Raw genomic sequence first — 20,062 nt, 5'->3', positions numbered from 1 at the left:
AGGGGCAGACCAGCGAGATCTTTAGTGTTGGTAGAGCCTTGGGCAGCTATTGGGTGTGACTGCCTGTGCCTGGTCCTGCCGCGGCTTGGCAGGGCGGGAGCTCGTGTCGGGCGTGGCTTCCAGGCACCGGGCTGTGGTCCTCCGGCCGCGAGAGGGCGCTGTGGCGGCGATAGGGTCTTGGGCCGGGCAGTTCTCCGGAAGACTACAGAACGGAACCTGAGCCAGGGTGACCACTAGACTGAGCTGGGGCGAACCCTGGGCGGGGGCGGGGGCCGAGGCACGGGGCCGCAGTCGTTGTTCCAGCTGCCACCGTGACTGGCCTAGGTCCGCCTCCGCCAGCGCTGGGCCCGGCTGAATCAGACCTCGGGCGTCCGGCGGCGGGTCTGCTGCCGAACGGAGGGCGCAGGTGAGCCTAGGACGCTGAGCGCGCTGCCCTACTCTGCCTCGGCGGGGTGGAGGGCTGGCCGGGGGTGCTGGACAGACTTGTGCAGCTCCGTGAAGTGCAGCCCCGACCCCCTGGCGCCTGTTCTCACGAAGTCGCTTTTAAGACTAGCGAGCTGACTTCGGGGAGCCAAGAGATTTTTCTGCGTTTCCTCAGGCATCGGTGAGAACTCTCAAGTCTCCAGCCATGCAGCTACAGGCCCTCCTCCAAAAGGACCGCCCCATGCCACAAAGGGAGCCACTCGAGTTTTCATGGCATCGAGCTGGCGAACTCTGACGTGCATCCTTGACAACAAGAGTTGCTTGTTAACCTCCCAGGGAGGATCCCTTTCCTTAGGAGGGCCAGGCTGAGGGGGTCAGGGCTGGCCAGGTCTGGACTATGCCATCCAAGTCAGCTTGCCTGCGTCACACTGAGGCACCTGGGCAGCTAGAAGGCAGAATGCTCCAGGGACAGCCTCCGAACACGGAAAAGAAGCTCATCCCAACACCAGGCTTCTTACCAGCCTCTGACTCTCAGGGTTCAGAGACAAACCCCATGCCTCCTTTCAGCATTCCAGCAAAAACAAGCAACCAGAACCCACAAACTAAGGCAAATCTCATCACCCCACAGCCACCCATTAGACCCAAGTTGGAGCGAACCCTGTCCCTCGATGACAAGGGCTGGAGAAGGAGGCGTTTCCGGGGTAGTCAGGAGGATCTGACTGTCCAGAATGGGGCCAGTCCCTGCAGGGGCTCCTTGCAAGACTCAGTAGCCCAGTCCCCTGCCTACAGCCGTCCCCTGCCCTGCCTCAGCACATCCTTGCAGGAGATACCTAAGTCCCGAAGGGCCACAGGCAGTGAGGGAGGGAGCCCATCCTTGTGGAGTGACTGTCTTTCTGGAATGATCAGCACCTCCTTGGACCTCCTGCACAGAGATGCTGCCTCAGGTGGGCCCCCCTCCAGGTTGGCAAGTTTGCATGCCTCACACACACCACCAGCTATGGACCTCAGCATAGCCTCCAGCTCCCTGAGAACAGCAAACAAGGTTGACCCCGAGCACACGGACTACAAGCTCCGCATGCAGACCAGACTGGTCAGGGCCCACAGCAACCTGGGCCCTAGCAGACCCCGGAGCCCCTTGGCTGGTGACGATCACTCCATTCACTCAGCCAGATCTTTCAGCCTTCTGGCCCCCATCCGCACCAAGGACATCAGAAGCAGGTAGGGCTTTCAGGGGGGAGGGGGAGGGAGCTCTGGGGCTGTCATCAGAGGCCCTCATCTCATCAGGCCAAGAGCAAACTGAGCCAGGCATGGTGGCTCTTGCTAGTAATCCCAGATCTTAAAAGACTTGAGGTTGGATCATCACAAGTTCAAGGCCAGTCTGGGCTATCGTGAGCCACCATCTACATAAATAGATATAAAAGAACTAGCTACCCAGGGGCTATGTGAATGGATCCGAATAGAGAATGCCTAAGACTTGGAAATGGAAAATAAGACAGATCACCCATCCTCTCTCAGAAATCATGCCTTTCTCCTTCTGTCTATGTCCTTCCAGAACCTTTTCTTTGGGGCTCAGTGTCATCCACAGACACTTTGAACGTGTAGAAGTTGCTTGTCTACCTCATTCTTTACGGAGGCAAATGAGAGCACACCCTCACACTCTCACTGTACACGTAGTTTGTATCTCCATGTGTCCTGCCGGGCAGCTATCTCAGTGAGTGTCTGAGTTGGTCCCTTGGTTTCTTAGCGTGGAGGATCACAGGTTTCTTCAGCTGTACTTGTTTTTTGTTGTTTGTTTGTTGGTTGGTTGGTTTTTCGAGACAGGGTTTCTCTGTGTAGCTTTGGCTGTCCTGGAACTCTGTAGACCAGTTCGAGGTAGGCCTGTACTTGTTTTTAACCACTGCTCATGAGGAGCACTCAGGGATGTCTGGTGATTATTGATACCTGAGGGAGGGCTGGGTGCTGTCCCATCATGCTGGGGCCATAGGTCAGCATTTTACCAGGACATTTAGACACCAGTTAACCCACTGGACCAAGACGCCAGGGGCCACTTGCAGGGCCAAGGAATGGGCTTGACTAGCTTACTCTATGCCCTTGGGAGAGCTTCCACACTGTGTCCGAGATGGGCAATTGCTGATGTCCACTGAGACCTCTTCCCTGCCATGAACATCCTGAGACTATACCGAACCTCCCTGACTCCAGTAATTAACTTGTACGGACTTACACGGAAAAGAGCCTGGGAGCCGCCCACCACAAGGTGAACCCTTTCTTGTTTGGCTTCCCTATGCTGGCTCCCCTTTCTTGGGGCCACATCCACTATGGGGGACACAGAACCCAAGCATGGCCTATCCAGATCTGGAGCCTCCTTTCCCAAGCTGGTCCCCTTCTGTGGTCTTGCTCTTGGCCTGTAAGGTATATCCTGCCTCAGGCCTCCTACATCCATGTTGCTGGACATTTGGTGGGTGGGACAGTGAGAGTGGGGAGGGCTCTCGTGGTATTTCCAGGAGCCACCTAAACAGGTGACTATGGGCTAGAAGGTTTCATGCGAGAGACCTAGAGTGATGTGAGAGTGCTTTGCTCTAGGCAAAGGACCTCTGAGAGGGAGGTAGTCTCTTGAAGTACAGTTTCTGCCTGTATCTCCAGGTAGTCATTTCTAAGTTTCCCAGTCAGTGACTCCAGCCCTGCTAACTGCAGGACCCTCTTCTGGAGATGTTGGGGTGTTCATATCTGCACAGACCGCTTCCAAAGAGAGCCACATACTGAGAGGCCTCTGGTGGACACATCTTTAGTGGGGCCACCATTCAGTTCCTTTTAGTTGCTGAAGGTAGGCCTCACTCCTAGCACCCTACCTGTGTGCAGCCCTCTTCACTAAGCCTGGCTCTTCCACAGCATGCTCTGGTGTCATTAGGTCAGTGGGCGCCTCCAGCTGTGCCTCACACCTCACAACTGCAGCTTGTTCTAGGTCAGTAGGTGGCATGATGCAGCTTTCAGCTCTCTCAGCCTTAGCCTTAGCCACTCATTTGGGAGAGTGCCTGGTACTAGTGTGGCAAGAAGGACAGTGGTATTGACGGCACTTTACTGTGGGACACAGATTTGATTTGTATGAGTCATAAAATCGTGTTATTGGTTTCTTTTTCCACAATTAGAAAAGCATGAAAACTCTTGCTTATCTGGTGGGCATTGATGCTCTGCCTGCATGTGTGTCTGAGAGTATTGGATCCTCTGGGGCTAGAGTTATGGACGGGTATGAAATGCCATGTGTGGATGCTGGGAACTGAACCCAGGACCTCCGGAAGAGCAGCCAGTGCTTTTAACTGCTAAGCCAGTATCTCTCCAACTCTGTGAAAACTACTTAGTGGCTGGATCAGGCCTGGGTCCCTACTATTGTTTCAGAAGAGGCCCTAGATTCTTTTCCAGGGCATCTTGTTCCCAGAGGCCACCAGGTTGCAGTAGCTGACCTACTACTTAAGAAAAAACAATTGCATTTATTTATGTGTGTATGCATGCACATGCTCATGGGAATGCATAGTGAGCATGTATATTATAAATCAGGACAGTATATGGGAGTTGGTCCTTTCATACCATGTGGGATGGCTACATCATCTTACCAGCCAAACCCTCCATTTTTATTCTTTCTTGTGATGAGGTCTCACTATGTAGCCTTGGCTAGCCTGTAACTTGCCGTGTAGACTAGGCTGGCCTGGAACTCACAGATATCTGCTTCCTGGGATTAAAGGCTTCCATGCTCCTTTTACTCAGAAGATCTGGAGTGTCCTCCCCTAAATGGATTGGGAAGCTGTGCTCCCTAAGGCTGGGCACAGGAATGAGCTTTTACCCCGCTGCTGTCCAGTCATGTTCTGTAGCCATCTGGACAAATTGGGTGACTCCCTAGTTTGGAGGAAGCAGGGACAGCATACAAGGAAGGGTGTGGGGCTTTGGGCTGGTGTCTGAAGGACTAGTCTGTCTCCCCTGTGCTCAATGGCTCCTTCCTAAATAACTCAGGATTTTGCTCTACCAGGTTAGTGTGTGGACCCAACTAGCTTATTAGTGACTTTCACTCATTGGCTTGGAAGCGAGGTCAAGAAGGTCCCCCCCCTAAGGCAGCCCAGGCTACCTCTTGAGGGCTTATAGAGCTGCACCCTTAGGACATTCTGCCCCATGAAGTTCAGGAACATGTGTTCTGGCTCCAACTGGCTGTTGTTCTTAGAGACTTGAGGAACATTGGTTTGTTCATGCATTCTTAACAGATTTGGCCAAAAACAGTAAGGAAGGATAGGGTAAGCATGTGGCACATACCTTCACCCAGCTACCAAGAGAGAACAGAAGATCTTCAGTTGAAGGTTGAAGATCAGCCTAGACACAGCAAGGCCTTGTCTCAGGAGGAGAGGAGAGGGAGAGGGGAGAGGGAGAGGGGGGAGGGGGAGGGGGAGGGGGAGGGGGAGGAGAGGAGAGGAGAGGAGAGGAGAGGAGAGGAGAGGAGAGGAGAGGAGAGGAGAGGAGAGGAGAGGAGAGGAGAGGAGGGAAGAAAAAAAAAAAGACAGGATATAGCTCAGTGTAGAGGGCTTGGCTTAGCATGTATGAAGCCCTGGGTTCTACCAAAATATCTAGCATCACCAAAAATAGGAGTGAGGGGTGGGTGGGTGGGTCAGCAGTTGAGAGCCCTGGCTGTTTACAGAGCACCTGACTTTGGTTCCTAGCAACCACATGGTGGCTCACGATCATAACTCCAGTTCTAGGGGGTCAGGCAAAACACTTACATTAATAAAATAAGTCGGCTTTTTGTTTGTTTGTTTTTAAAAAAGATTTATTTTATTATTATATCTAAGTACACTGTAGCTATCTTCAGATGCACCAGAAAAGGACATCAGATCTCATTACGGGTGGTTGTGAGACACCATGTGGTTGCTGGGATTTGAACTCAGGACCTTCAGAAGAGCAGTCTGTGCTCTTAACCACTGAGCCATCTCTCCAGCCCTGGTTTTTGTTTTTAATTAGGCCAGAGACGTGAAAAGCATTCAGGGTTCCTTTCAGCTGGTGTTAGAGTGATGCTGTGTGTCTTTGTCCCTTCCTGAGCCTTGGTAAACGGGAGGTGGAGGTGGAGTGGGGAATGATGGCTGATGGGAGGGAGGAGGGTCCTGCACTGGATTGTCCCCATATTCCAGCTCTCCTCTGTCACCACCGGGCAGCTCCATTGTGTCTCGTCAGGTAGAACTGGTGGCTGGGTGGGCATGAGGACTAGGGGGAAATTACCTTGGAAGAAACAGGAGAGGTTGCCGGGGATTCTGGAAGATAGGTGGCTCCCATGGCGCTGCGGGTGGGGATGAGAAGGATGCCCTGCTGAATCAGCTGTGAGCTCGGGACGGGGCAGGTGGTGCTGTTGCAGGCAGGGACAGAAATGCTGGGAGGAAGGTGACAAATAGTGAGCTTAGGCTTCCCTCGGTCAGTTACAGCTGCCTTAACCCTGAGGCGGAGCCAGGGCATGTGGGTGGTGAACAAGGCAGTGGACCAAGCAGAGCGCTGCCCTGTGAGAAAGTGCAGAGGACAGTACAGTGACAAGGATCCAGAACAGGGAGCCTGAAGTCTTCCACCGAAATGGCATTTGGAGGAGTGGCTTCAGAGAAGCATTTAGAGGAAGCCAGTGGGACAATGGCCTGAGTGTACATGCAACAAGCTCACAGGGACCTTAAATTTCTTTCTTTAGATTCATTTTATGCATATGTGAGTGTTTCGTGGGATCTAGCGTCCTCTTCTGGACTCCACACGTACCAGGCACACACGTGATGCTCATACATTCAGGCAAAACTCTCATACACATAAAATAAAAACAGAATCTCCTGGAACTGGAGTTAGGGATATTTTGAGGCACCATGTGAGACACTAGGAATCAAACTTGGGTCCTGGAAGAGCAGCTAGTGATTTCAACTACTAAACCATCTCTCTAGCTCCAGGACTTCCATTTCTTAAAGGCCTGGAGAATAATGAAAACAAATCTAGTATTTCTCAGCATATGGAAAAGTATGTGAGATTTGGAATTCTTGATTTATTTGTTGATATTTCATGTACACTGCTGTTTTACCTTCATTGGTGTCTGTGTTAGGGTATCAAACCACTCAGAATTATAGACAATTATGAGCTGCCATGTGGGTGCTGGGAGTTGAGCCCAGGTCCTCTGGAAAAGTAGCCTGTGCTTTTAATTGCTGAGCCATCTTTCCAGCCCTGAGGTTCAGATTCCGTTGTCCCAGAATGCATAGCTCTCTGGGCAACCAACCATACCCATCATTTCTCCCTGGAACTTTGGTGTTTCTATACTGTGGTGATGGAGCTGAGTGATAGGGTAGAGATGTATCACCCACAGGGATGTATATGTTCAGTATCTCTGTACAGGCCGGTTGGGCAGCCCCTATAGCACATGGTGCACACATGTGTCCTGGGTAGGTCAGATTCATCACACTTAGGACTGGGTTTCAGCTTGACCAATGTGGCCTCATTCCATTGAGATCTGGAGACAGACTGAATTCAGAGGGAGATGAGGGCCATCTGTGTTGCCATCTGTGTTGGTATTGTACTCTGGCTAAGGAAATCTCAACTCTAGGGGCAATACTGATGGCTGGTATGGACAGGATTGTCCTCAGGCCCAAATGGCTTATAGAACTGATACCTTTGGAGAGTGTGGTCCCAAAGGTACCTTTCCTGAGTGAAGGAACTCCTGGGTCACTCTGGCATCACTGAAGCTGGCTGCTCACTTGCCTCTTTTTTTTTTGTAGGAGCTATCTGGAGGGAAGTCTTCTGGCCAGTGGGGCCCTGCTAGGAGCAGAAGAGCTGGCCAGGTACTTCCCAGACCGAAACATGGCTCTCTTCGTGGCTACCTGGAACATGCAGGGCCAGAAGGTGAGAGGGGTCACAGTGAGGTAAGGCAGAGGCAGCTGGACTCCATGTCCTGACTGATCACAGCATAATGGCTCTGTGAGTCTCCGTGAGGGATCGGGGTTGGGCATGCACTGGGAGGATGGGCATACCCCCCAGGCAGCCTGCGCAGATTGAAGCGCCTGGTAAGAAGGGGCGCCTGCTGGGAAGTAGCAACTGAGCAGTTGTGCCTTAAGAGGGAGACTTAAGTATCTGTCATGTCAAGGTCCCTGGAAGACCAAACCTACAGCTGTGTACACTTCTCTTTGAAAAGAAGCTATTTCTGGGACCATTTCCAGGTGATGGTGCAGGGCCTTGCTCTTGAACCTCTGCTCCCAACCTGAGGGAACCCAGCGGTCTTGACTGTTTTGTGGTCTTCACCACAGGAGCTCCCAGCGAGCCTGGATGAGTTTCTGCTCCCCACCGAGGCTGACTACACTCAGGACCTGTATGTCATTGGAATTCAGGAGGGCTGCTCTGACAGGTGAGGCTCCACTCGGCCTCCACTATTGATGGGAACCTCCAGAGTCCTGTATGGACAGTGCACTGGGACCCGAGACCTATGTGGAATTGAAGCAATGTGGGCCAGATGAGGGACCTCCATGCCTCACTAAAATGAGCATAAAAGTCAGCAGTTGTCCAAGGGAGCACAGAGGCAGCTAAGAGGCTCTGGGCTGCCTCTGTCTGGTTACATATCTGGTGGCGCCCTGATGGATATCCCTGGAAAGTGGTTCCACAGCCGTGTGCTCCTCACTGTAGTTTATGGGGTTTGCTGGCCTGTGAGGAGAACAGGAGACCTCTGGGGAAAGGAGCCTGTCCCTGTCAGAGGTGGGGCCCACCCCTGCCAGCCCATAGCTCTCTGATAACTCACATGAGTCTGGGTGGGACTGGAGATCTGCACACGCCTGAAGCAACCTGAAGGCTCTCACAGTGCATGAAGATGCCATTAACCTGGTCATTCTCAGTACAAGATGAGGCACAGTTGTCCCCGCAGAATGCTTCCAGGGGTTCTCTGGGCAACATGGGAGAGGGTGGAGCTGAAAGGCCCCATCTAACCTGCCTCCTTCCCCACAGGCGGGAGTGGGAGACACGCCTGCAGGAGACACTGGGCCCTCAGTATGTACTGCTGTCATCAGCAGCACATGGGGTCCTGTACATGTCCCTGTTTATCCGTAGGGACCTCATCTGGTTCTGCTCAGGTAGGCAATACCATGGGGCTTCTCCCCTCACATCCTCTCTCCGTCTCTATGTCTGTGACATGTGCCTGCACCACAGAGCACATGTGGAGGTTAGAGGACAACCTGCAAGAGTCAGTTCTCCTTCCACCGTATGGGTCCTAGGATCAACTGTGGTCTTGTCTTAAGTCTTAGCATCTTGCTGGCCCTTGCCAGGGCTCTAGGTGTCTCCATATACAGGCTTTAATAACATATGGACCCTGTCCACATATGGGTCCCCTCACAGCAACCTGCATCCTCTCAATGCACTTTGTGCTTGGGATCCAGCCTTTGAGGTTCCTATGTCTGAGGACACACACAAGCACACCTAGTGTAGCTGTGTCTGTTCAGGCCCTGAACCCGTTCCTTGCCCTGCAGAGGTCGAGTACTCCACAGTAACTACACGCATCGTGTCTCAGATCAAGACCAAGGGGGCCCTGGGCGTCAGCTTCACCTTTTTTGGCACCTCCTTCCTCTTCATCACATCTCACTTCACCTGTAAGTGTTTGCAAGCCTTGTATAGTCCTGAAACTGGTTTGTGAGTCTCTGTCCAGGTGGGGTGCCAGTTGCTCTGCGCTAGTAGTGGTGGGTAGAGTCTGATACTCAGAACATTCACTGTTGTCAACCACAGCCCTGAGGCAGAGCCCCACAGCAGACAACTGGGTAGTATTTGGGGACAGTCAGGGTATGGGGCAGCTCAAGTGTCTATTCTGGTTTTGTCCCGTAGCTGGAGATGGGAAGGTAGCAGAGCGGCTACTGGACTACAGCAGAACCATCCAAGCCCTAGCCCTGCCCCGGAATGTGCCAGACACAAATCCCTACCGCTCTAGTGCAGGTGAGGGCTACAGCTGCACAAGACACTCTCCAGCAATGTGACTGTTGGAGGGCTTAGGAGATTCATGGAGTCCTCAAGACTGAAATAGCCACTGGGTTTGCAGCAGGGCAGATGGGAGCTCACAAGGTCCAGTGGCTTGGCTTGTCCTCAAGTCCTCCGTGCCAACCACTTCCTGGCCCTTACTGAGCTGTGAGAAGCTGATAGATGGCTAGGCCTGCTCTGTGTATCGAAGTTGGCCTTTGCACCTAGACTGCAGAGAGCTTCCCATCCGCTGCAGTTGTTGACCTTGGCTGCTCCTATCACTGTCTCCTGGGGGGGAGCTGCTACCCAGCTGCGATTCTGTCTGGAAGGGGACGCAAACAAGGGAGGCCCTATCCTGTCCTAGAGCCCATCCATTTGTCTGCAAATCAGAGCAGATGAGGGGAGGCCAGCACCAATGTATTCTTTTACCACGTGCCCAGGGGATGTCACTACCCGGTTTGATGAGGTCTTCTGGTTTGGGGACTTCAACTTCCGCCTGAGTGGTGGACGAGTGGCTGTGGAGGCCTTCCTGAAGCAGAAACCTGAGGTGGATGTGCTGGCTCTCCTCCAACACGACCAGCTCACCCGGGAGATGAAGAAAGGTGAGTGGCCTGAGGAGCAGCACCTCAGGCATGGCCGGCCCTCCCTGACTCTCCTGTGTTGCAGGGTCCATCTTCAGGGGCTTTGAGGAGGCAGAGATTCACTTTCTTCCATCCTACAAGTTTGACATTGGGAAGGACACCTACGACAGCACCTCCAAGCAAAGGACACCCTCCTACACAGTGAGTATGTAACTTCAGCCTGACCTCAGGACTCCTGCCAACCACAGCTCATGTCAAGCATGTAGGACTGACGCTCGGCACACAGCAGCCAGCCAGGTTAGCCAGCCTAGAACGTATCAGTCCTGAGGCCAGTGACTGCATGCTCGCAGCCTACCGGGGGTGGAGGATAGTGCTCTGAATGCATTACTGGCCACGGTGAGAGTCACTCTGGAGCCCATCTGCCTGGCACTAGGTGAGAACAAGTGGCAAGCACCTGCAGGCTCACCTGGCTTTTCCACCAGACCCTGACTCTCTTGGGTATTGACTGGCACCTGAGGGATCCTTGAACACTTGTGAGAGCCCAGCAGCTCCTTGCTCTCAGAGGGCTGGAAGGGAACAGATGGCATCCACATAGGACTTTAAATGCCTAACAATTTTCATGTTCAGTAGGGAGGGTTCCCTAACTGAAACAGCTAGGCCAGGGCCACAGCCTACACCACGCTGCACAGGACACCCACAGCAGAATGACGCACAATCTCTGTTTCACCATCTCTTCCGAAGGACCGAGTCCTATACAAAAGCCGTCACAAGGGTGACATCTGTCCCATGAAGTATTCCTCTTGTCCTGGGATCAAGACTTCAGACCACCGTCCTGTGTATGGCTTGTTCCAGGTGAAAGTGAGGCCAGGACGAGACAAGTAAGCTTTGGGGGCTCCTGCCAGTTCTTGGATAGGGTAACTTTTGGGGGATGGATGGCAGGCTTAGGCGAGGCCTAATGTTCCACGCAGCCCCTAGGCTATTATGAATCTGCGTCCATCTGAGCCTCAGTCCCAGCTGCTTCTTAGGGCATAACTCCCAGGTTACTAATCTTTGTGGTTGCATGAAGAAACGGCTTGTTCTGTGACCTGCTTCTCTAGGGTTGAGCAAGCTCCTGGAGGCATCAGCATCACCTTCTTTTGGCACAACAGGGTTGTGGTTGGGGCTAGAGCAACCTAGATGGGACGAAGAACCCTAACCTCTGGGCAGTGGCCCATTTCCTATGGGGCTCAGCAGGTGTGCAGCTGAGTGAAGTTGAGGCCAGCTCTTTTTTTTTTTTTTTTTTTTTTTTTTTTGGTTTTTCAAGACAGGGTTTCTCTGTGTAGCCCTGGCTGTCCTGGAACTCACTCTGTAGACCAGGCTGGCCTCGAACTCAAAAATCGCCTGCCTCTGCCTCCCGAGTGCTGGGATTAAACGCCACCACGCCTGGCAAAGCCAGCTCTTATTAAAGGTCTTTTTTTCACAGCATCCCATTAGCTGCCGGCAAGTTTGACCGAGAATTGTACTTGATAGGAATTAAAAGGCGGATTTCAAAGGAGATTCAGAGACAGGAAGCACTGAAGAGCCAGAGCTCCAGTGCAGTTTGCACCGTGTCCTGAAGATTCCAGACCAGGACTGGCCACAGCAACGGGGGCCAAGGTCACTGCAAAGGATGGGCTTCTTCTCAGCTGCTCCTGTAATGCTGGGATTCTAATCCACCACGGCCAGGGGCTCCCTGCTCTCACCACAGACCCAGCCCTCAGGACATTTATACCATGTTCCCACAGGCACATGGCAGGGCATGTGGACACCAAGCAGCAGTTTTGTCCTCAGGAGTAGTCCAGACTTCTTGCCCTTGAGCACTGCTGTCTCTTCAAACTCCTTTTATTTATTCCTGTTCTCATGCTAGAGCCCAGGTTCTCCATCTGTATCCTCCTAGTAGCTCCTTCCCTCCAGGGAAGGATCAGGCAACCTCTGGTATCCTAGATGCTCAATGCCTAGAACCTGCCAGGACTTCAATTCTGGGATATTCCCTACAGACATTTTGACAGGCTTTGAGGTTCTACATCCTGGTCCCAGGCTCCCAACCCCCAGTTGAGTAGGGACCTCTCCACTCTACAGGCCAAGCCTAGCTATATTAAACTCATAGTTTTTAGGAGCTTCAGACCATTTGCTTTTGTGCTGCTAGTCCCGGAAAGGCATGAGAAATTGTTACCAGACAGCACCTTGCTGGGTTTCACTCCTTGAAGAAAGCTTAGGAGCATCATTGCTCTCAATCTTACCCCACCCCTTCAGACATAGCCTTGAATGTACAGACACCTAGGGGCATCCACTCTAGTCTTCTAAATCATTTATTTTTCCATATTTATATTTTTAAATAAATAAGGATATATTCAATTGTAAACTCTTTCTGGCCAAAGAGTGAACCTTGGAAGAAGTCTGCATGCATCTTGGGGCCTCAGGACACCCCAGGGTTTTAAAAGGACATAGAAGTCAAAGGCCAAACATTTGGTCTCAGCTGTCACCTGCTACTCAGTCCCATCCCAGGTCTTTCTGCTAGGTACTGTCCCTGCTCACAGCCAGAAGCAGCAATAGCTGGAAAAAGTGACGACTTGGGACTCCAGTGAACCATAATAAACCAACGAATAAGGTGAAACTCAACAGCATCAGCTTCTCCAATATGGAAAGTCACCTGCTTCAATAAACCACTGTGAACTGCAAATTCTACTGGGAAGACAGCCTTTTCTCTCCCAGACAGGCTGCCCTGGACTTCATAATCCTGCCTCAACTATTCCTGGCTTGAATAAGGTTTGATGTGGTAAGAGTTCCAGACAGGTTTCTCTGTAGCCCCGGCTGTCCTGGAACTCTCTGTAGACCAGGCTGGCCTCGAACTTGGAGAACCACCTGCTTCTGCCTCCTGAATGCTGGGATTAAAGGCGTGCACTACCACAGCCCAGCAGTTTGGTGCTTCTTTGTGGACATTCTCTGGCACCTTAGAAAAGACTGAGGTAATCCTGGAACTTCCCAGTTTGGCCCAAGATCAAGATCATAAAGTCTTAGGGGTCGGGGGGCAAAGTACAGCCATAGCAATTTACATTTAGATAGCCTTTACATTTAGAGGGCATTTCAGTTGGAAAAGTTAAACACGTAAACTAGTGCAGATGAAGTGGGAAATTAAAACTGGACTTGTAAATAATTGTGAGATACAACTGGCATGGTGACTCTTACTAGAAAGACCAGTAACTGAGGCAAAGACAAGCTCACTGTGAGGCCAGCCAGGGCTAATTAGTATTTTATCTCAAAAAACAAAGGAGAAGATTGTGAAATACCTTTAGGCTTGTTAAAGAACTTAAGCTTTAGAAATGAGGCCAGGTGTGGTAGCACTTGCCTATAATTTTAGCACCTGGGAGGCAGAGGCAGGAGGGTCTCTGAGTTTGAGATGAGTATATCTTATATCAAGTCTCAAGCCACTCAGGGTTTTACTGTGAGATCCTATTTGAAGGGGAAAAAAATGAGTACAATTTATGCCAGTGGTTCTACCAATGGGTAGGCCCTGTGTGCTTTCAGAGTGTGGCGCTTTGTCTCCCTAGAGTCCCAAGACTTTCTAATCTTTCCCAGCCTTCCTTGCTCCAGAAACATCTAGTGGCCAGACAGCACCTGCTTTGGCAGATACTCAGGAAAAATACTTGTTAGATGAAAAATAAGCCACTTGTGTTTGAAAGACACAAAAGTGCAGTGGCAACAGTAACTTTCATTCAAGTTTCCAGAGTTTCACTGTTGGCACTGTTCACACAGCTAGCTAGCCTTATGCAGTGTCTACACCAACAGTAACATGCACACAAGCACTCTACAGCCAGCTCTAAGGGACTCTACCGGAACAGCCGGTATGATCTGGGCAGGTGTCCATTTCTGCTGGACAGCGCTGCCTGGATGTGCTCATAGGTGGGTAGGTCAGTCAAATCACCCAGGGCAGCCACAGCAGGCTTGCCACGGAGCATCTTGGAAGCAACCCTCTTGATATCTTCTGGCTTCACGTTGCCTACAACAGAGAGTAAAAGACAGTGAGGGCAAGAGTGGAGTTTCCAACTCCATCTCAAACTGTGTGCACTCAAACAGTGACCAGATGCCTCCTTCCCAAGGCTGAGGAGCCTATTAGTACAGGATGGAGCTTGCAAAGGACTTTGGGGAAGCCGGGGATTGTGGTATGGCAGACAACAGGAGATCCGTCTGTCTGTTTGCATCAGGGCAGTCTCAAATGATCCCAAGCCAAGCTTTAGGGCATACTCACGAATGAGTGTACATAGCTCGTGGGGCAGCTTTCTTGAATGTGTAGCCAACACCTGCCTCCCCACATCCTCAAAAATCACAGGCCTGGACTCCAGGTTCATCATGAGCATGGACATGAGCTGTGTCTTGGCCCGCTCTAGCTCCACCTGAGGACCAAACACCGCAAGTCACCTCGACAGCTGGCTCAAGAGGGGCTGACCCAAACATGTCTCAGCAAAGAAATCTCCATGTGCCCAAAGATGAGTAGAGTGGAGGGGCTGTCCCAGTCTGGTTTCCAGTCTGGCACACTCCGAGCATGGGAGGAACTACATTGGAAAAGCCTTCATCACACCGGGACAGAAACACATGTCCAATCTCTGCTGCTTGTCTGGATCACAGGAGAGCAACATGCATCAGGAAGCCACGCCTGGCTGCACGGGCAACCCGAAGTTGTTGATGAAGCAAAGATTCTGGTGGTCAGTGTCCTAAACAGAGGACCCAGGCTACTATCACCTGGTGCTACCAAGGAGGCAGCAGAATCAACATTGAGCCTCTGGCCAGGTGTGAACCTCAAATGTAGCACCAAAGAATCAGGACCACAAGGGACAGAGCAAGCTGGGTGTGTGGGCGCTCGCCTGTACGCAAGCTCTCAGGAGGAGGCAGGGCAAGAGGACTGTAAGCTTGAGGCCAGCTTGGCTATCTCATGAGTCTTTGTCTTAACACAAGTTATTTAAGACTTATGCGATTTCAGGCAGACACTTAATACTGTACATTTATCTCAACAGATCTGACTTTAGTGGAAAGTATTTTATCAAGATATTAGTGGAAATATAGAGCATTAATTTTGGCTGTGCTGGGGGTGAACCCCAGGGTCTTGAGCATACTTAGTAAGCTCTCTACCACTGAGCCATACTCCCAGACCCAGTCAGTCTTATTACACATTACTTTAGGCTGACCTTGAACTCATCACCTCCTACCTCTCCTTCCTGAGAGCTGAGGTCAGAGACATGCATATGCATTAATTGCTTTGCTTTGCAGTAGTTTTCATTTTTAAGCAGATTTTTATTTTTTCAATAATGTTGCCTTTTCCTCCTTAAAAAGCCAGGATGTGGTATCTGACCACTGAAGAAAACTTGCACTATGCTGAAAGACAAAAATGCATGCTCAAGGAAATCACCTTGCTTTTATAAGCTCTGGCCCAGGAAGTAACAAAATTTCCAAACATTAACTAAAAGACAGCCAGGCAGTGGTAGTGTATACCTTTAATCCCAGTAGTTGGGAAGCCAATCAGGTGGCTCTGAGTTCAAGACCAGCCTGGTCTACAGAGCAAGTTCCAGGACAGACAGACAGCCCACAACATAGAAACTTCATTTCCAAAAAAAAAGTCAACACAAACTTGGGTTCCAACATAAAATGGAGCCAAGAAAGGCCTGGGAAAAATCCCCGCATTATTGTCTGTCTTGTACAATGATGCTTTAGCGCATGGCCATTCTGTAGGAACAACTCAAGAGAGGGACACTGCCCTCGGGGAGGCACTAGGGAGGCTCAGCCTGTGGCTCTTTCAGCCGAGTGACTTGCTACATCAGGTGCACAGGATGCTCCAGGCCTTACCAAATCCACCGTCCTGCCCATCAAGATAAACTCCTTTGTGATGATTTCTACCATTTCTCGAACCTACAAAAGAACATAAGATGAGGGTGTGAGCTGCAGCCCTGGCCTGCTGACCCCTCAAGTGCACCCCTGCTCCCCACCCAGAGCTCTGGTACACTGAAGTGGGCGAGACAGACAGGGGTGCTGTCCTCACTTGTCTTGGGTCTGCGCTGGCATGAATGCACAGGAGGCCTGTATCTTCATAGCTGTGGTGGTAGGAGGTTGCATTGTACATCCAGTGGTGCCTGTGAAGGGGGGACATATGGTGTCCAGTGAAGGTGACAGGAAACCTGGAAGGTGTCAGCACAGTCAATGCTCTCAGCAGCCTAGTACCCACCGATTGAGCACATTGAGGTAGAGCCTGGAGAACATGCCTTTGCCAGGCCCTCCAGCTGAGAAGGAGCCCCCTCCTCCCATCATCATATTCAGCACAGCAAAGGGGATGAAGTCGTCCTCCTATGGAATGCAGAACCATACCAGTCAGTGTCAGTCGGCCATAGTTGCTTGACCCCACTGGTGCACCCGACCTATACCTGGACTCACCAGGAAGGAACAGCTCTCCAGTCCCACCATGATGTGTGTGAGCTCTGGAATTGGGGTTGGGCCAAGGCTGACATTTGACATGTCTCTTTCCACCTGTAAACAACCAGACACATGTCAATAAAGCCAGCAAACATCTACTACAAAAACAGCCACACTCAATCAGACACCAGGTGACCTCAGCCCTGTCACCTCTTGCTTTGAACAGGGGATGTGTTCATACTGTCATAGTGCTGGATTGTACACTAAGGAGAAGCATAAACACATTCATCAACACACCCAGAGAATACATGGCACAAGTCCTGAGACTTTTCCTGCCAAGTTACCTTGATGATCCCCCCAGTGTACTGTGCCACTGATCTGTCAACGTCCACCGTTCCAGGGGCTCCCCAGGCAGGCTCGGCTCCCACGAGGTACTTTCTGGCACATTCTACTAGGTGCTCATGCTCCACGCCCACCCCAGCAAGCACCATGCGGTCAGGGGTGTAGTAGTTCTTTAGGTAGGAGTGCAGCACTTCCCGATCGATCTTCGCTATGTTCTCTACAGGGCAGAACCGGTGCAGACCCACTGTGTTCTCCCTAAAAGCAGCCTGCAGCAGGCAGGAGGAGAACAAACCCAAGGGAGAAAAACAATCAGGTCCCCGCCTCGGCCTATGACCACATCTGCCACAAAAAGACTGGGCAGTATCTCCAGTTTGGCTCCGTGTCTGGAAGCAGCAAGTTTACCCCAAAGAGAAGATTTGAAAAACACAAGAAGAGCCACACAGATGGAATGGTAATGACTGTGGTACCCTAAGTGGGAACAGCTACCACTGCAGACATGGCAGGCTCAGAAGAATACAGCTATGAGAGCTCGCTCATGTGCCCACAATCTTAGCACACAGGAAGCCAAGGCAGGGAGGTTATGAATTCAACACCAAATCTGAACCAAAAGCAACTATCACAAAAACAAAACAAAAACAAAAAACCCCAGGAAGCTAAGCCTGTTCTGTGACCCTAACCACCCGCAAGGCCAACAGCAGGGAGAGGTTTTACTTCATGAATCATCTCGGTGAGCAGTGGCTCTGGGTCAGGTCTCATGTTCAGGTCCTCTAGTTCAAACTGCACAGCCATCCTCGTCATCTCAATTTCTTCATCTGCAAGAGTCCAGACAAGGGTTTGGCCTGAACCAGCAAGGAAGAAGACAGCACTGACCTGAGCAGCCGGGCCTGGCTAGGTGCTTGCTATCGTGCTAGCAAAAGCTCTGGAGCACCTGCAAGGGAGGAGGCCAGATGAAAATTAGGGCCCCCGGCCTCTTGTCTTTTTCTGTTCTGCAGACCTTTGGACCTGCTCCAAGCTCTGCTGCTTCACCTGCTGTCTGTTCCAAAACACACCTGTGAGGACACAAGGTGGCTGTGGTAACACTTAGGAACCAGACACCCCCTGAGTCAGGGCTCCATTCCTCCGCTGGAGACATGCGGCCAGGCTGCTGTGAAACTGGGCAAAAAGCAGCTGGCAGGGCTAGCTGCTGCGCCCTCTCCCATCCTAACAGGACTCAAAGACTCGGAGGATAAAGGAGACCAGGCAAGAGAAACTTCTGTAGGCATGGCATTCATGCTTACACACGGGATGAGGGACATTTCTGAGCAGAACTTTAGTAAACCCTTTAAGGTCTCGTTTAGATATATTAAAGGATGAAACATTGTGTAGAACACTGCAGGCTTGTTTCAGCACTGGCACTCTCCAATGATTGGCACATGAGTGCCCGGCTCTAACAGTGCCTCCCCACAGGAAGTTATAGCCCTTCCAAAGCTCCTCCTGACCACCCAGCCTCAGAGCCACACCTGTCAGTCGGGGGTGCAGAACCACATCAGCCAACAGATCCACCACAGTGTCCAAGCCTTTGCTGTCAGCAGACACAGCATACATGGTGGTGTCTCTGAAAGGAAATAAGCCACAATAGCAGGTGCATGGTTTACACCAGATAACAACTCAGTCACTGAGGCCCTTCATGCCAGCAAAGACACTACCACTACCTCTTTCTTGGGTGTGAAGGCCTTCTGGGAGCCACAACTGCCCACAGTGAAGCTCTCCATGAGATACTTTGGAACCAGAGGAAACTGGTTCTCCTCTCTTCACAGAGGAAGTCTCTCACTCAGGGCTTCCTAGGCCTGGACAAATAACCAGCTGGTCTAAATGAAGACTGGTTTCACATGGACACATGCCCAGCTTCAGATAGCCAGCAGCAGCCTGCCTGTTTAGCTTAGCATTCTTCCCAGGTAAAGGCCTGGACAATTAAAGGTCAAAGGATGTCAGAGAAGAAACTAGTATGGAATGCTTTCTGTCCCCAACATCAGGCATGCTGTGGATTTTCAGAGAGACTCTAAGAGACTCTGACCAAGGATGAGGAGGACATGATGAGGAGGACAGATGGACATGAAATACCTTGAGGTCTGGCAGTCACAGATACCACCATGTTTTTCCAGCGTAAGCAGGATTTCGTCTTTGCTGTCAAATCGAGCAGTGGACTATAAAAATAATTAAGCTTAAGTAAATAACCCAAAATCCATTAAGTGTACATTTGCTTTCAAACACACAAAATCATGTCAGAAGTCTTTTGTGAGCACCAACTTCATATTCAGATCCTTAACTAATACAAGTTCTTAAAAAGGAAAACTGAAAACTTATAAAAATTACAAATTAGACACTGACCGAAAATGCCAATTTTTCCAAAAAATGAGCTATTCCACTAAGATATTTCGCTTCATATCGTGATCCTGAATTAATAAGAACTGGTAATAAAAAGAAAATGGACAGGTTAAGCCAAATATTCAAAACATTTAATCAACAGAAAGTTTTCAAAACAATGGCCAATAGAACTTACTTCCTACGGTACAGAATTGTCCAAACTTATTTTGAGATGCCACACGAAGCCCATTGTCCAGAGTGGTAACTTTGGTTTCAAACTTTTCCTGTCCATCAACTGTTGCAAAAATAGGCTTGGGTACTCCAGGCAAGGGAGAAGAGAGGGGGATGTTGGGGTAGGTGGCACCACTGCTGAACCGTCTGTGTGCAGGAGATCCAAACCTACAGCAGAGCAGCAAAATATTTAGTCTTATTTTATGTCACGGATGTATGTTCATCACAGGCATGCCCGTTGTCCATGGAGGTCAGAAGAGGGCTTTGGATCCCCTGGATAGTGGAGTTATAGATAGATGGTTGTGAGCCACCAAATGGGCGCTGGTAGCCAAACCCAGGGGAAGCAGTCAGTAGGCCTAACTACTGAGCCATCTCTTCGACCCCGGTCTTTGGGGCTTCACTGTCCACTCTGATCAGCAGGCTGCGTGAGAAACGAGTTCCTGTGCATATGGGCCTGGGCAAGCCCGGCCCCTCAGGGCTTCGCTTTGGTCTAAAGGCTCCAGCCGAGGGACTCTGCCGACCACTCCCAACCAGGTTCCAGTCCCCAGCTCCTTCTCCAGGCCCAAGGCGCCTGTGCTCTGATCCAGAGGCCCATTCTTCTCTTCCAGTTCCCCCCGGTACCAACTCCCCCGAGTCCTCCCTTCCTCGCACCGAGACAGGCCTCGGCTCACCTGGGCCGCGCGCACAGCACCGCAGATCCCCGAAGCAGCCGCGCAGCCGCCCACACTGCCGTCGCCATCGCGCCGCCGCGCTTCTGC

General features: G+C 51.1%; 2 protein-coding genes across 7 annotated transcripts; one reads left to right on the top strand and one right to left on the bottom strand.

Annotated features, from left to right (window-relative positions):
- The first annotated feature begins 163 nt into the window (after positions 1 to 163).
- Positions 164 to 13,159, top strand: Inpp5e (inositol polyphosphate-5-phosphatase E). 4 transcript variants are annotated; one of them, NM_001290437.1, is made up of 11 exons: positions 281 to 406; positions 599 to 1,641; positions 7,185 to 7,308; positions 7,710 to 7,807; positions 8,398 to 8,522; positions 8,916 to 9,035; positions 9,265 to 9,372; positions 9,834 to 9,995; positions 10,060 to 10,175; positions 10,716 to 10,852; positions 11,484 to 13,159. In NM_001290437.1, exons 2-11 carry the CDS (start codon positions 821 to 823, stop codon positions 11,488 to 11,490), a joined length of 1,818 nt encoding a protein of 605 aa, NP_001277366.1. In that variant the 5' UTR covers positions 281 to 406; positions 599 to 820; the 3' UTR covers positions 11,491 to 13,159. The 4 variants fall into 4 exon arrangements, 2 of the variants coding, with proteins under 2 accessions (NP_149125.1, NP_001277366.1); XR_003953682.1 differs by having other exon boundaries at positions 164 to 406; positions 9,834 to 10,175; positions 11,437 to 12,354; NR_110957.1 differs by having other exon boundaries at positions 189 to 1,641; positions 7,623 to 7,807; positions 11,437 to 13,159.
- On the bottom strand, positions 12,287 to 20,060 carry Pmpca (peptidase (mitochondrial processing) alpha). 3 transcript variants are annotated; one of them, NM_173180.3, is made up of 13 exons: positions 19,976 to 20,060; positions 19,270 to 19,472; positions 19,098 to 19,177; positions 18,831 to 18,913; positions 18,230 to 18,324; positions 17,442 to 17,542; positions 16,733 to 16,996; positions 16,410 to 16,502; positions 16,204 to 16,322; positions 16,021 to 16,111; positions 15,828 to 15,890; positions 14,239 to 14,383; positions 12,287 to 13,989 (listed from the first exon to the last, which is right to left on the bottom strand). In NM_173180.3, the coding sequence occupies exons 1-13, from the start codon at positions 20,041 to 20,043 to the stop codon at positions 13,820 to 13,822; spliced, it is 1,575 nt and encodes a 524-aa protein (NP_775272.1). In that variant the 5' UTR covers positions 20,044 to 20,060; the 3' UTR covers positions 12,287 to 13,819. The 3 variants fall into 3 exon arrangements, with proteins under 3 accessions (NP_775272.1, XP_030107828.1, XP_006498300.1); XM_030251968.1 differs by having other exon boundaries at positions 13,214 to 13,989; positions 17,442 to 17,658; positions 19,976 to 20,006; XM_006498237.4 differs by lacking the exons at positions 18,831 to 18,913; positions 19,098 to 19,177; positions 19,270 to 19,472; positions 19,976 to 20,060 and adding an exon at positions 18,422 to 18,796 and having other exon boundaries at positions 13,214 to 13,989.
- Between the last annotated feature and the right edge of the window lie 2 nt (positions 20,061 to 20,062).

The sequence above is a fragment of the Mus musculus genome, chromosome 2, assembly GCF_000001635.26.
Source record: "Mus musculus strain C57BL/6J chromosome 2, GRCm38.p6 C57BL/6J".
Classification (NCBI taxonomy): Eukaryota; Metazoa; Chordata; class Mammalia; order Rodentia; family Muridae; genus Mus; species Mus musculus.
This window is presented reverse-complemented; position numbering and strand designations above follow the sequence as displayed.

Bases quoted from the DNA above. Each gene is read 5' to 3' on its own strand.
- Inpp5e (NM_033134.3), top strand. From the start codon at position 821: ATGCCATCCAAGTCAGCTTGCCTGCGTCACACTGAGGCACCTGGGCAG. The intron at 7,309-7,709 runs GTGAGAGGGGTC...TCTTCACCACAG, and splicing joins GGAACATGCAGGGCCAGAAG to GAGCTCCCAGCGAGCCTGGA. The intron at 7,808-8,397 runs GTGAGGCTCCAC...CCTTCCCCACAG, and splicing joins CAGGAGGGCTGCTCTGACAG to GCGGGAGTGGGAGACACGCC.
- Pmpca (NM_173180.3), bottom strand. From the start codon at position 20,043: ATGGCGACGGCAGTGTGGGCGGCTGCGCGGCTGCTTCGGGGATCTGCG. The intron at 18,325-18,830 runs GTATTTCATGTC...ATTTCCTTTCAG, and splicing joins TGTGACTGCCAGACCTCAAG to AGACACCACCATGTATGCTG. The intron at 16,997-17,441 runs GTAAAACCTCTC...TGCCTGCTGCAG, and splicing joins TCACCGAGATGATTCATGAA to GCTGCTTTTAGGGAGAACAC.